This window comes from Miscanthus floridulus, chromosome 1 (assembly GCF_019320115.1).
Source record: "Miscanthus floridulus cultivar M001 chromosome 1, ASM1932011v1, whole genome shotgun sequence".
In the NCBI taxonomy this organism is placed as follows: domain Eukaryota; kingdom Viridiplantae; phylum Streptophyta; class Magnoliopsida; order Poales; family Poaceae; genus Miscanthus; species Miscanthus floridulus.
The window spans coordinates 11,707,423-11,722,899 of NC_089580.1; the positions used below are offsets into that span (position 1 = coordinate 11,707,423).

General features: G+C 42.9%; 1 protein-coding gene across 1 annotated transcript; it reads right to left on the minus strand.

Annotated features, from left to right (window-relative positions):
* Positions 1 to 732: 732 nt before the first annotated feature.
* LOC136472918 (pyruvate kinase isozyme A, chloroplastic-like) lies at positions 733 to 5,684 on the minus strand. Its single transcript, XM_066470621.1, has 7 exons — positions 5,152 to 5,684; positions 3,492 to 3,579; positions 3,209 to 3,399; positions 2,751 to 2,869; positions 1,968 to 2,211; positions 1,462 to 1,696; positions 733 to 1,388 (listed from the first exon to the last, which is right to left on the minus strand). Exons 1-7 carry the CDS (start codon positions 5,566 to 5,568, stop codon positions 1,054 to 1,056), a joined length of 1,629 nt encoding a protein of 542 aa, XP_066326718.1. The 5' UTR covers positions 5,569 to 5,684; the 3' UTR covers positions 733 to 1,053.
* Between the last annotated feature and the right edge of the window lie 9,793 nt (positions 5,685 to 15,477).

The following is a 15,477-nucleotide window of genomic DNA, read 5'->3' on the forward strand; positions in this document are numbered from 1 at the left end:
TGTTTTCTCAACTGAGGCTGTTATTTGCATTATCTGAAGTACCACTACAATATTACCTCTAGCCAAAATACTTATCACAGTATTGCAATCTTTGATACGTACGTATCTTTTATCACCAACTTTTTTAGTATATTCTTAAAATCTTTCAAACCTATGAGATTTTGCAAGTATGTGGATACAAATCTACATGTTCAAACTTCAAACAAAACAATGATGTTTTTAATTTTTACAAGGTTTGGCCAAATCTTATCATGAATAACATGTTTTTGTGACCGGAGGGAGTGGGATCAAAGGAATGCTGGCAATAAAAAAATTGAAGTCGAGTAATCTTTTTTTTTTTACCAAAAGATATAGAATTCATAGCAATTTTATATGCATCCAACTTTCAAAGAATACATTCTGATGTTAAATTTGTTCATTCCAAAAATCTTGTGGGGGATCCAGAGTTGCATACTGCTGCCATGATATTTAGTATCTATGGTGTGTTTGGTTTGTGGAGTCATTCTATGTTTCATGAGGTGATACATCATGAGTTCATCCCATGAATTTTGATGGAACCAACCAATTCCTCATGCATATACTAATTATTAGCTTATGAGGAACGAGGCAGTGATGGATCAATTTATTCCATTCCCCAAACCAAATACAAAAAAGTGAGGAGTGAGAAGACGATGGACAACTTATTCCTCAAACCAAACACAGGGTAACTTTCCATATTTTCACAGCGTGATTGCACATTTGCACGTACATCGCAAATACGATCAATAATACTTGACCACATGCTCCGTTTGTGTCGACGTGAGATTGGAAAACAATTACTACGATATACTTACTGCTAAGCACACAGCTCAAACATGACTGGCTCCTTTCAATTATCCTTTCACAATACAGAACGAAGGATCTTCGACAAAGGCAGTAATCATTTACATGGACTACTATGTATAACAGTCAAATGGCTCTCCTTATTGAAGAATGGAGACACGTAATCCATGAGACATTTGCAGCAACTCCCGTACTTAAACAAGACGTGAACACTAGGATCTTACACGGAATCTACTCCACTAACCGGACCTGAATGGATTGGAACACCGAGGTGGCAGCACAAGGTCGGTTTAGATCAGAGTCTGATACCACCAAGACCGTATCTCCAGGTTTCACAGAACCCTTTGACTTCATCAGGCTGATGGTTTTATTAAAGTTATCTTCCATGCTGTTTGACAATGGTATATGAAGCGGAATCACTCCCCAGTAGAGGTTCATGCTCTTTCTTGAATTGGCATTATCAGTGAATGCAAATATGGGGGGGTTGGGCCGGTTGCGTGATAGAAGTGATGCCATGTGACCATGCTTTGTGTAAACAAATATGGCATCCACAGCAAGGTTGTTTGCTGCAGAATAAATAAGGTTTGTGAGAATTCAATAGAAAGGTCAATGTTTTGAAAGAGAAGAAAAATTAAGTACCCATTTCTACAGCACAGTTGCAAATTTGCTCTGAGATCCGGTCAGGCAGAGCAATTGCAAGCTGATGTTGTGGAAGAAGTTTCTGCATGTTTTCCTCACGGCTCCATGATTCCATCCTCTCACTGGCAGCACGAAGTACAGATAGTGCTTTCTGGGGATATGCACCTATAGCTGACTCTGCTGATAGCATCACAGCGTCTGCATATTGCCGCACTGCTTCAGAAACATCGGCCACCTTCATAAAGAAGTAAATAGGAAATGGTCAGATAGAACAATCGAAGCCTACCCCAAGCAAGGGGTAGGTTATAGATGAAACCCAACATGAGGCACCAACAAAAAGGAAAAAAATGATAAAAAAAAAGCATCAGTAGCAGTAATATTACTAGATACTACGGGATCCAAAGTCTGGTTTTAAGGCTCAGGTGGATTGCTGAAGGCAAAAGTTAAATGGAATGAAAACATGTGTTGAGATCTATGCTTCTTCTGATGTATTATAGTTAGGTTACCTCTGCTCGAGTTGGTGTTGGGTATTCAACCATTGATTCGAGAAGCTGAGAAGCAACTATCACAGGCTTGTTCAGGTGTCTACATAGTTTAACAATCCACTCTTGAATGGCTGGGATTTGTTCTAGAGGAATCTGAACTCCAAGATCCCCTCGTGCTACCATAACTCCATCAGATGCTTCTATGATGTCTTTCAGGTTCTTGAGAGATTCTAGACTCTCAATCTTTGCAAATACTTTGATGTGCCTGTTATACAACCAGATGCATAAGATTGGCAGCTTTAAATAATATCAACAGTAATACAAGTACAAGCTGCGGTCACAAAATATATCTAAACCTTATTCCTGAGTTTTTATTGAAGAGGTGGTTTCACTTGCTATGTTTGACACAAATACATCAGCCAAAATTTCAGGTAAAATTTTCAATTTAGTATTCAGTTGTATATTTTGTAAACACTTAACTATAGCAATAACATTAAACTATATTGCTACACCAGCTTCACATTCTCCAGATTAGATGCAGTGTTCACTAGATACAAAATGGATCATTTATTTGTTGGAAGTCATACTTGATGCCTACATTTCTTTGTTTAGATTTCAATTCGGTAATGGTAGGTTATAGCAAACATGAGTTTTCATTTAATTCACAACAGCATTTTTGTATTCAGCATCCAGACACCACTTACATTCTACAGTCCTTATGTATATTTTAAGCAGCTATCAAGCAACAAATAACTCTATGAATATTTTAGAGCATTAGGAAGTAAGTGGCAGCTATCTACTCACTCTAATGATCTTCTAGAGAGGTAAGCCTTCAACTGCTTTATATCATTAGCATCATTTACAAATGATAGAGCAATGCAATCAACTCCTTCAGCTATCCCAAATTCGATGTCTGCCCAATCCTACAAGATAATACGGGCACTCAGCAAGCAGCAAATACATAGTTGTGGCCAATGAATGATAGAGAGATTAGGAGATTATATACATATCACAAACAACAAAACTTTTTCATGTCAAGCAAGTTGGGAAGGTATTAGATGATATTGCTCACATAAAGTTAGCCAGAAATTTCATTATGTCAAAAGGATTTGTTTTTTTAACTATGGACCATAAGTAAAAAAAAGTCCATGAAACAGCTGCTGCATTCTTAATATGTCAAGAAAAATGTTGCTTCAGAAGGGAACTATAAAAAATTTAATACATGAGTTGCAGGAATATCAAGTCTTTTCTTCCAAAATAACCTTTGTTGACAACGTAGGAAGGCCAAAGTTCCTTTGAACTAATTTTCCATTCCTCCAGAATGACAACTTGGCTCGAGGAAGAAGCAAACCTGGGTCCGTGCACTTACAGCGCAAATCATTTCCTATTTTCTCAGTAACTTCAAATGTTGCCATTCCACCGTCTATTACAAGCTCGTCACCAACCAAAATGCCTGTAAATGTGGAGAAAGTTGTTTTCTAATGAGCAATGTTTAGAACTCATATTATGGACAGACAAGAAACAAAGCTTTTCTCATCTTCAGACCTTCAGAAAACTTATCAAAATTCACATGCATTGTGAACTGATGGGCTTCATCAGCTCTTCTGTTTGTAAATATCCACTCTGACCCATCCTGCAATACCACAGAAAGACGAAAAACTATCACATTTTTTCTCAAAGATGCAGCATACCACTACAGATACTATGATCCTTTTACTAATTCTCAGCAGATCCAAGAAGATGTTTGACAAATCAGTGAAGAGTATCTTTTAATTAAAACCTTATTGTGTGTACAGTAATATAGTTCAGGGACAAGGGAATGGTATCACAGTTACTATATAGTAGCCTCAGTAATTTAGTTTAGTGTAATGTCCACAATTCAATATCATGATACACATTGGATAAGGATACAAGTCCAATATATCTCCCTCACAAAAATAAAGCTCCAATATATCTCAATAGATATTGGATGACATTCATATTAATAGAGGGTAATTTTCATCTGTACTACCATTTCAGTGCACTTTTCATATATACTGCCAAGCTATGCCAATGAGTTGTGGGGTCTGGTTCTACATGTGATTGACACGAACTGGTGGTATAGATGAAAGATGCACGTACAAATGCTTTGTGTCAAGTATAGTACACTATATGTATATGCATATTACTATACTTTATAATAAAGATAAAATAATCTGGATTGAAAAAGACAGTATACTCTGGATAAACCTTTATTAAACTCTTTGCCACAAGAGAATTTCTCAACCTACTATTGCCAGCCCCCACATTCAGTAATTACCAAAAAATAATAATTCTTAATACTAACCCAATATTCTGACAGCTAAAGCTACCTACTTAGACCAAATGGTTTCAGGACTGGCACTTGGGCCATTCCAGTCACCATTCACCAATCACGTTTTTGGTGTGGCAGGAGCAAACAAAACATGTATGCAGGTTGCTATTTCCCCACTACTTGTCAGGATTCAGAAACATCTAATCTCTTGAGTGAGATTCTGGGAATTAATGTCTGTGTGCAAAACTTCTAAAATATGACTGAGCAAGATCAAGATGAAGGTGAACCAATGTATTATCAATACTAAAGTATAAGCAGTTAGGAACAGAAAAAATAGCAATTACTTTTGAATAACAAAACATCAAGTACATCAAATACCCTCAGCATAATTGTACTTTCAAGTTCAACATATCATTACTTCATTAGCAGTCAGTCTAGTAGAAATCCAGTAATAGTCCAAGTATCTCAGCATTACGCAGGTACAGAAATGAGAAATCCTTATAAAAGCAAGTGGACCTCAAACAGAATCCAATCAAACATCAAAAGAACTGGAACAGGATAAGGCTCACATTGTACCACTATCAATTTATCATCATGTCGCAAGAAGCAAAACAATTCCAGAATATGACCATCCTAACCAAACCGGGGATGATTCCAATCTAGTCACACAAATGAGTATGGGTCACATACTCACATCAATGAAAGCAGTGCACACTTACAACCGGTTCACTGCGCAACCACATAGTCATACGTCAACAACAACAAAGACAGTACAGAAATCGTGTATGCAGTAGATGAAACGAGATCACGATCATGATCAGATGTGGCGCGGGGGACCTTAATGACACAATGCAACAACTGGATGAGATCATGAGAAGCAATGCAGATGCAGAGTAGCGGAGACCAACCTACCTCGGCCTTGACTGAGGTGGCGCCTCCGTGGTCCGCGACGAGGAGCTGGGAGCCCTCGGTGTCGACCATAAGAGAAACGCAGAAGCCGTCCTCCTCGTTGAGCCTCCGCACGGCGCGCATGGCGGCGCGGTGCCACTCGCGGCCACCGTGGCAGAGGTTGACCCGCGCCACGCCCATCCCGCCGCGCGCCAGCGCCGGCAGCGCCTCGACGCAGGCGGGCCCCACCGTGCACACCAGCTTCGTCTTCCTCATCCCCATGAACCCTTTCTCCCGCAGCTCCGCCTCCGACACCACGTCCATCGCCGCCTCCCCCACCGAGGCGCGGATCCGGTGTCTGGCCCCGTGGCGGTGGGCCGCGGGGGAGGAGGCGGCGACTAGGTAGGGGAACGAGCTAGTAGTCCTGGCGGAGGCGGCCATTGGGATTAGGGTTTGCAAAGACTGGGGGAAGAATCGGAGGCTGCGGAGGGAGAGGAGTCGGAGGTGGTGGGCCGGCGGCGGATGATGCGAGGAGGGGCGAGGGAGGCTTGTGCGAGTAGTAGTGCTGCCCCAAGCTGGAGGACGGCAGCCGGCAGGCTATGACATGTGGGTCCGAGCTGGCAGGCAGATGCGGATTGGGCGGCTTGGGTGCTGACGTGTGGGGGAATGTGGGCCTAACCGTTGTTTGATTTTTTTTTCCCGCGCTCTGCGGGGTGGTACTACGTGTATCTGAAATGAGAAGAAAAAAGATATCAAAAAAATGAGAAGAAAAGAGATCTGAAGATTGCGGCAAATTGATGGGTATAGAGATTCAATTCAAAACTCCAATTATTGTTTGAAGAAAGAAGATTCGATAAGCCCGAGGAAACGAGCATATATGAGCAAACATACGACAGACCACGGGAGAAACTAATGTATTTCGAAAGAGGCCTCAAAAGCGCCTGACCACTTAGCAGTCTGAAACGTAAATTCTGCTCAGATATATTTGTATCCAAAGAAAATTCAAATCACATATGCAGTAACAAAATGTTGAATGTAGTCACATGTCAATCCTCGCGGGAAAATGGAAAGAAGATAAATGGAGGTACAGAATGACAATCTCTGAGCCTAATGGATTCCATAATTCAGAGAATACTGATATTTTGGCAACTGAGAAAACAAGAGTTTTACAATGAAAGAAGCACCTGCATTGTCGTTGCTATTTAACAGGGACGAAGCTGATGAGTGATGACCACATTGACCAGGGGAGAATACTGATATTTTGCTAAGATGTCAAGTTATTCCTCAAAAAGAAAAGTTTCTTTTTGATAACTAAAAAAAAAAAAGAAAAGTTATTTAACTGGGAAGAAGCTGATGACCAGGGCTGCTTGCTTGGTAAGCCGCACGGGGGACATACATGCCGACGGCCACGGGAGTTACACTGAAACATCTAACCATGTGATCAGATGGCTCTGCCGCACTGGGAAAAGTTGAACTTTGGTTGGTGACTTTGTAACAGTACTACACCCGATGATCTGGGTCATGTTCGCTTCTCTTATAATCTGTACTTTTCAGCTTGTTTTTTCAGTCGGAACAGTGTTTTTCTCTCGCAACAAATCAGCCGGAACAGTGTTTCGTCTTGTTTTTTCAGCGAAGCGAACGTGTCCTTATGTTTCTTTTGCTTCGGTTGACTTAGTGCAACGCCATCCTAGAAAATCCTTTGGATTACCAAAAAGGAAAATTACCTAGCTGCCTCAAGATTCATGCAAAATCTGGCCCATGCTGATGTGGAGGACAAGATGCCGAGGACTGGAAATTTCACTATGTTTTTACTCCAGGTGAACTGTTTCTGTTCTGTTCATGATTTTAAGAATTAGAAGCTACAGCATGAACCATGTAAACTACAGCTGGTGGTCCAGTTGTTGATGCATGCATGAATTGTTATGTACATTAGCAGCATTGTTAAGCACAGGCACCATGTGTGGTTGGAAGAAAGTTTATCCTTGAACCAAAGGCCCTTAGAATTTTTTTTCCTTTTCTGATGTGTTTCAGTTGCAGCACGGAACAAAATGCACGAAGCGATGTTTGAAAAGCAAAGCTCTGATGATGTGTCAATACGGCCATTATTGATATTTAATCCTTTTCCCATGGGAAACACATAGATATGATTATTTTCCCTTGCATTGTACCCCATTCTCCTATCTGTTCTATTACTGCAAAACTCCGATTTCTCCCATGTGACCTAGTGCTGTCTATCTGTTTAATCTTTTAATTTAAAATGTTCATATGATCTTTGAAGCATAGTTTATGAACTACTGTTTGTGGCTATGACTTCTTGACTGGGCTGCCAGAATAGCCCAATTCCACATTAGTAAAGTTACAGAATAGACAGCTGTTTGTTTTATAGTTTCCTTTTTGTTACTCTTGTGAGCTATGATATTTATGTTCTTCATTGATGCTTTACATTGTCTGATGCTTCCTTGTAAGCACAACAACTAATTGTGCAACAAAGTGAGAAGATTTGTGCAATCTTGATGAAGCAAATATACCGTCCAAATGAAAGGTTCCATAAGGTCTACAAATCACCACGCACATCATAATAGTGACTGAAGGCAGATAAAGCTCCTTCACAAACTGAATTATTCAGTTCAGCAAGGAAAGAAAACAGCGATTGTCATTCTTTGATAAGATAACCACGACACTCATCCAAATATGATAAGCATACTGGAAATTCATGAACCTCAATTGATAGGAATGTGAAGGAAGGACCCAAACCTGTTATTGAGAAGTCGGCAAGCCCTGTAATGAAAGCAAATTATTGTCAGTAATGCAGACATAGCTGCAACTGGGAGTTTCATCATAGACAATTAGACGTAGCAACTGAAACTAGCTTATCTGTTGCCCATATGCATGCCAGCATGCGTCAGTTGTACCATAATTCATAGTCACATATGCATACATGATGAAGAGAGAAAATTAATCATAGATTTTTCATGCCCACGGAACATAACAACAACTCTAGTGATGCCATTGTCGCGGACATGATGCAGCCCGAGCTCCTCAATCGTCATGGGGCACCGTAGGGGAGGGCAGAGAGCCAAGTGAAGTACTCGAGACGAAGGCGCCACAGACGCGCCATGGCTCGATCTGCGCATGCCTGAGCAGGAGGGCGTGCAAAGTTTTTAGAGACGACCCGAGCAAACCAATCCAGAGAACTACACCCGTGTACAAATATGTTGTCAAGTTCAGGCATAAATATCACCATTCAAGTAAGAAACATTGAAAATAAGAGGATTCATCTCAACCAGAGAACAGTACAACAAGCAATTCAACATCAATTAAATCTTATGCAGTTATACTGAACACACAAGTCCTAATCATCTTTGAAGGAAAAACAGCAGATAATGATAGACATAGTGGATCACCTAGACATAGATCTAGCGGGTACAACTTTACATACGGGATAAAAACTTCCTAGAACTTGATCTATAGAGAGAGAGGAAGGGAGGTGAGATGTCACCAATCATCCGCGGGCTTAGAGGACGAGCTCGACGTAGCCATGGCGAAGGTGATGTGGTCCGGGTTGGCGGTGTCACGGTGACAATGTTGAGGTCAGTCGCAGTTCAGTGGTGGCGCAGAGGCGGCGGTGAAGACGGTAGTGGAGCTTTCTGTTGCTGGCTGCGCCCCTCACTAGATTGGATTGGGTTTGTTGGTGGGTGTGGCGGCTCACGGTGAACCTCGTACTCAGAGCCACCGGCACCCACCTCTCTTTATAGCACAGTGCGACGGGAGCCCACCAACCATGTAGGGTTGGGCGCTCCCGATCAGGGCGCAAGATCAAGGCCCAACTCGGTCGTTGGGCCGAGCTGGAGAGATCAACACTAACAATCTCTGTAACACCCCGGTGTTATGCCAGCATTTAGGCACTGCAAATCATGCATATCATGCATCATCAAGCATCCTAATCATACATGCCTAATCATGTAAATAATAACTAAAACCTGTTTCGAAACATATGAAACATGCTCGTGAAATATGAATGTTGCATCCACTTGTTTAGAGTTGTTTTTGCCCTAAGTATGCTTGCTAGGTTAGTAAAACATGTTTGGCTATCATTGTAAATCATCTAGAATTATTTAGCACAATTTTTTGAGCAAAGTTTGTATTCAAATTATTGCCAAATTTTGCTTTAAAAATAGTTCTCCAAAATTAGGGTTTTGAGTTAAAATTTACTTTAATTTTATAATTTAAAATCTATCTAGAATTGGACTTTGGTCATAAAAGCAAAGTTGTAGAGGATTACATTTTAAGCAACTTTTATTTTTGGGCAATTTTCAAAAGAAGTCATTTTCTTGCTCAAAATGATATTTGAAAACTGGTATTTGAAATTTCCTTAAAAATCAAAAATTGATAAATGTTTTTCTCCTTTCACGGGCCGTCGCCTCCCTTCTCGGCCCACGGCCGAAGCTGGCCCGGCCTGCAGCAGCACCCGCCGCTTGCGCGCCCCGCGTTCGGCCAAGCCCAGCGCCGCATCAGGCCTGCCCTAGCGCTGCGCCGCGCCGTTCCCGCGCGTCGCGTCCCGACCGCGCCAGGGCGCGACCGCCGTGTGGCGACCATGCGCCGGCGACGCCCGCCGCGCGGCAGCCACGGCCTGCCTCGCCTCCACGCGCGCGCCTTCTTCTGCCCGACTACGCTGCCTCCTCCTCATTCCTCCTCCCGCTTTCTCAGGCACAACGCCAGCAGCAGCAGCTCGCGCCCGCACTCGCCATGAGCTCCGCCACCGCGCGCCGCGCCTCTCCGGCGGCATACCCCTTCCATGCCTCCATTCCCCGATTCCCGCTGCCAGCAGCTCCGCCTAGCCTCCCTGCTTCGCTTGCGCTCGCTTGCAGTCACCATCGTCGAGGTAAGGACCAAGGTTGGCCACCTCCTTCCTCTCCGGCGAGCGCGCTGCCGCGGCCAGGTAGTTCGTCACGCCGCCAGGCCACCTCCACCATCCCAGCCGGTGCGGCTTGGCAAGGCGTGCACGCTGGCACCACCCGCGCCATCGGAAGGGCTCGCCGCCGGTGAGCACCGGCCGGCGGAGCACCTCCCCTGCTCTCGACCGCTGACCCGCAGGGCCCAGCCGCAGTAGCGTGGCCTTTGCCCGGCTGAGCTGGGCCAGGCTGGCTTGGGCCGAAGCCTCGAGCCAGGCCGCCGCCCTCTCCTTCGCTCGGTCTACGTGGGCCGAATGTGGCCGTGGGCCAGTTGGTTTCCACGGGCCGGCCCAGCAGTAATAGGAAGATTTCTTTTTCAGTTTTCTTTTATTATTTGGAAAGAGAAATGATTTGGAAAATGTTTGTATACTCAAATTTGTTGTAAATTTGTTGAAACAAATTTTGCTAGGTTCCTTGTCACCAGATCTACATGACAAAAATATTGCATGTCATTTTTGAGATACTTTTCTATAGAGCTTTATTTAATCCTTGATATTGCTGATAACTTGAAAAATGTGTAGAAAAACCTATAGGCTTCAGAAAAATAGGAATCCAAGTTTGTTAATCTTCTTATGTAATGTACTTCCTAGGAAAAATATGTGTCATGCATGTACTGTAGAAAAATTTTGAGGTGTAGTTCAAGTGCCTTTAATGGCTTATTTTTGTTATTTTTGCTAGAGAGCAAAATTTGTATAAAACATGCATGTGATAATTTTTGTACAGTGATTAATTGCTGTGTAGAACATAGGAAAAATATTTCCTCTATTGTTTGACACTTTTCACAGCACAAAGTATTTTCATGTTCATAATCATGCCATAGCTTGTTATTTTTGTGTAGGCTAATCCACTCATTCAAATACCATGAAAATCTGATGGTAGACTACTTAGGGTAGTACTGTGCTATGGTAATTTTCTAAGATTTTTCTAAGCAATAAAAATAGATGTTACTATTTAAACCTATTATTAATTAGGGTTTAATCAAGTGTTGCTTTATGTGTGATTAAAAAATTAGTGAAGCTTTGGTGTATCTTTGAAGCAATTAATAAGATATGTTGACTTAGCATATTAGTAGTAGAAGAGAATGCAGTAGATGACATGTGCTTGTAGTATATGTTCTTGGATGATGTTGACTACCTTGCATTCAAGCATATCCATTGTATTCATTCATCTGATGCACTTTTTGCATAAGCACTTACGTACATGCATCATACAGGATCGCAAACCGAGAACCTAGTCGTCATACCTGAGGAGCCCGAGGAGCAGCTCGAGGTGCAGCCGCAGGAAGTGCCTGAAGCCGACGAGGAGGATGTTGAGGAACTTCCGGAGTGCCCCGACCACCGCCCGAGCTCCTTCGAGAGAGGCAAGCCCCGGAGCATTTTTTCCTCGGTTTGCAAATTATTAATTAAATGCTTTACTTTAATTGATGCGTTACGTTCAGGAGTTATTTGCAACCGTTGTTGCATTATACCTTGTCTACCTTTGTTATACTATATCCTTATTACCCTGGTATCCGCAGTCGAGTCAATGCTTAGCTGGCTTAGACCGCTAGAAATCGGGTGATTTCCTGTCACCTGTGAGCTATAGGTGGTTACCTGGATCTGCTTGGATAACTATGTAGTCATGGAATAACTAAGTGTTAAATGAAGTTGAGACCGGACGGAGACTTACAGAGTTTTGAACTGTAGTGCTTTCTGTCTGTGTCGATTAAGGACCGACCGTTGTTGGGCCTCGAGTCATGTTGAACGCATGCCTTATATTTAGCTGGCCGGATAAAGTACCTTCCGACCGTGAAGCTGGGAGATTATTCGGGCCGAGTAGATTGCCCACAGCGCACTGTGCCGGAGTAGGTGTGGTAGGACACAGGGGCGAGATGATAAGACCAAAGTGCAGTCGGTCGGCCCCCGGGTACATGTGGTTCCTAGCAAACTCGAGATACCTAGATAGTTGACTCGGTGATCAATACCTCACTTTAGCGGGTGAGTGAGGTTTGTGTAAGGAATAAATCACCAGCTGGTTAGGAATTGATTCGAATCGCCATCGCTCCTAGATAGTGAGCACTTGACTTGAGTGACTTCATCGTAGTAATGTTAATGGAACACTTGACAGTTATAATGAATATGACAATATGGAAGTTGTTAATGATCATTGGTTATCATTATTGGCTTAATCACATGTTTGCTCTAGTATAGGTGCAAATCTAGTCGACAAGTTATAAATAATTATTTTGGCAATAATGCTTTTGGAAAGGTTCTTGAAATGCTAAAATGCTTCTTTTTGCAAATGAGTCAGCTACCCTACTATAAAGCCTTCATAATCCTTGGTGTCACTTATTTTTGGTTATGTTGGGTAAGTCTAGCTGAGTACCTTCTTGTACTTAGGGTTTTATTCCCACTTGTTGCAGATGGGCAGATATATTACGGCTACTGTATCAACTGCCTTTATCCTACGATGGGTGATGCTTAGGACCATGGGCATGGTCATTCCTTATGTCTTGTCTGATGCTTTTGTTGGAGATGATTATTAGCTGGCACTGTATTTGAACTCCGTGTGAGTGTGTGTGGGTTTGAACAAATGGCTTCCGCTACTTCTATTTGAACTCATTTTGTAATAACTATTTTTAAACTCTGATGTATCTATGATGCGAACCTTTATGTAATATGTGATGGTGACCGCTAAACTTATTACGATCTTGGCTAGGATGTGAGTTGGTTTGAAATCCTTCATGATTTCATGGACTACCGGGTTATACGGGCTTAAGTTTGCTAAATCGTCTGCTCTGGCGGATAATTTTCTTACTTAATTTCGTATAATTGGTCGGTTCTGTTACAGCTGGTATCAGAGCATGGTTTAGCGTGTTACTGTTCATAAGTGTATTTAAAACAAAAAGGCATTTGAAAAACGTGATTTCCAAACTAAAAAGTGTGCTAGTGGTCATATCCTTTATGCCCAGTTAAGGACTCTAGGTGGCTTAATTAAGTACTGATTTAGGGTTCTTGCATCATATTTCTCTTTCGTCGCTCATACGGCGTGCTATTGTATGAGTGCCACTTGTTTGAGTGGTAATGTATGGATCATTTGCATCTACGCCTCGATAAGTGTGAGCTGTGAGAGCATGATCGGATACACCACCGATCTAGGGTGAATGCTTATATGATGCTGGAGTAATTACATGTTCTATGCATGTTTTACAAAGGTATCTCATGTGTGGGTCTTCCGTCTGTTGAGGCGATGTCGTCAATAGGACGATGGTTCGGGTAGTTACTACCGTTGTACATGTATCTGGGGATTCGTGTAGAGCATGTAGATAAAATTTACTGCTTTTATGCATTCATTAGGAATTGGGCTGAAACGAATCTTCTGCAGGTACATAACAACGCTATCGTGTAGAACGTATTAGCTACGTAGTTGAGAGATCATTTGTATGCCACCGAATTCATCGCTAGAAATTATTTATTTCATAAGTTTGTGAGAACGTACGGCACGTACATACATCATATTACTTGTGCATTTCATTCATGTCATGCATTCCTCCCCTTATAAATTGATTATCTCATTTTGATAAAAGTTGTATCACCTAAAATATGTTTCTCTGGGGTAATAAAAGAACTTTTGCTACAGATGGCCCGCACGAAGCAGACCGCCCGTAAGTCCACCGGAGGAAGAGCACCTCGACGTCCGTTGGCCCTGAGGGAGCACCGCACCATGGACACCTTCTTGAGCGAGTTTGGCATGCCTACCTTGCTTTGGAGAGTGCTCCATGATGTGGGGTACCCAGAGGGTCAAGAGCCGGTGTACTCTTGGAATGAGAGCCAGTTAGCAGAGGATGGACTTGTAGTGGTAGAGATCACGGTTCCTGCTCTTGGTGATGCTCTAGATTGGGATGGTTGGCACTTGGAGTTTTAGGGTCACACTCCTGCTGAGGGTGCAGAGGGAGCAGCTTTCCGTGTCATCAGGGATATCATGAATAGATTTCCTAGTGAGCTTGCAGCAGCTCTAGCTGGCACTTTTCCTAGGGATGATCCTCGTGATGCTATTTGGGTTTAGCCTCAGGGAAGTGCCTTGGTCAGAGGTCTAGCTAAGGGACAGGCTAGCGACAACCATGCAATGAGTGCTATGTTCACCGCCATCAGAGCGTATGAGGGTCTTAAGAGTATCTACTGGACTTTGACTAGCTTACGTGGTCATGATAAGCTTAAGGGGAAAAGGCAAAAGAAGAGACAAGCATGTGCTATAGCTAGTTTGCAGGAGCAGTTGGCTGATATGAACTTACAGCGGAACCAGGCGGTTGAGAGAGGTGCTAGAGCTATGCAGCGGGTGCATACGTTGACTCAAGCCAACAACAATGTAGACCGCATGATTGGACAGTTGGTTCAGGAAAGGAATGAAGCATGGGATGAGAGGGACCTTCTGCTGTAGAGGGTCGATGAGCTAGAGGAGTACAACGGCAACCTGCACGAGGAGTTTCATGCACTCTACCATGGGGTTGGCCCCTATGCTCCACCAGATGCCGCTGGCATGGACATCGACGACGACAACGAGGATGAGCCTATAGTTTCACCTGGGGGTGATGGTGACGTCTCCGATCCTGACGATGACCCCGAGGAGTAGGCTAGTTGCCTTGCGCTAGTATCTAGGTCTTGTCGCGATGACCTTTCTTTTGTTGGCATGTAACCTAATGTATTTTGCTTCAAACGTATGAGACTTGGCATGTGATTGGAACTTGGCTATTAATGCGATATCTGAACGCATAAAAGTCCAGTGTATGTATGCTGGCAATTTGGTTGTATGGACGCGATGTTTGTTGTTGAAGTAATTTGATTAAGTGATGTTGTTTTAATTGGGATGCGATTGTTGTGCCTCTGTTTTATTGTATGAATTTATTCTCTCCAGTAAATTTAGTACGGCATAATTTTTCCTTCACTCGCAATTATTACAGCTTCACTCAATCATTACTTGTTGCTGAAATATGCAGATGACAAACACTCGCCGTACCATGTATGAGGCCGCTGAGACCGGTGCTAACGGTACGGGGACTGGTGGTGGTGGTGGAAACCATAGCAACAACAATGAGCCTCCCCATGAACCGCATTTGCCACCTCCTCCCCCGTTTACCTAGAGATGTTCCTCGCATAGTTGCTTGGGAGTCAGCGCAACGCGAAACAATCCTAGAAGAACATTGAGGATTTTCTACATACCATCACCAACAACGTCCAGCACGGTAACAATCAGGGTGGTGGCATTGGGGTGAACCAATATAGCAGCTTCAAAGATTTTATGGACACCAGGCCGCCAATATTCAAGGAAGCCACAGAGCCACTCGATGCTGAGGAATGGATCAATACTATGGAAGATAAATTCCATGTGTTGAGGATAACTGAGGTATTGAAAATGGAGTATG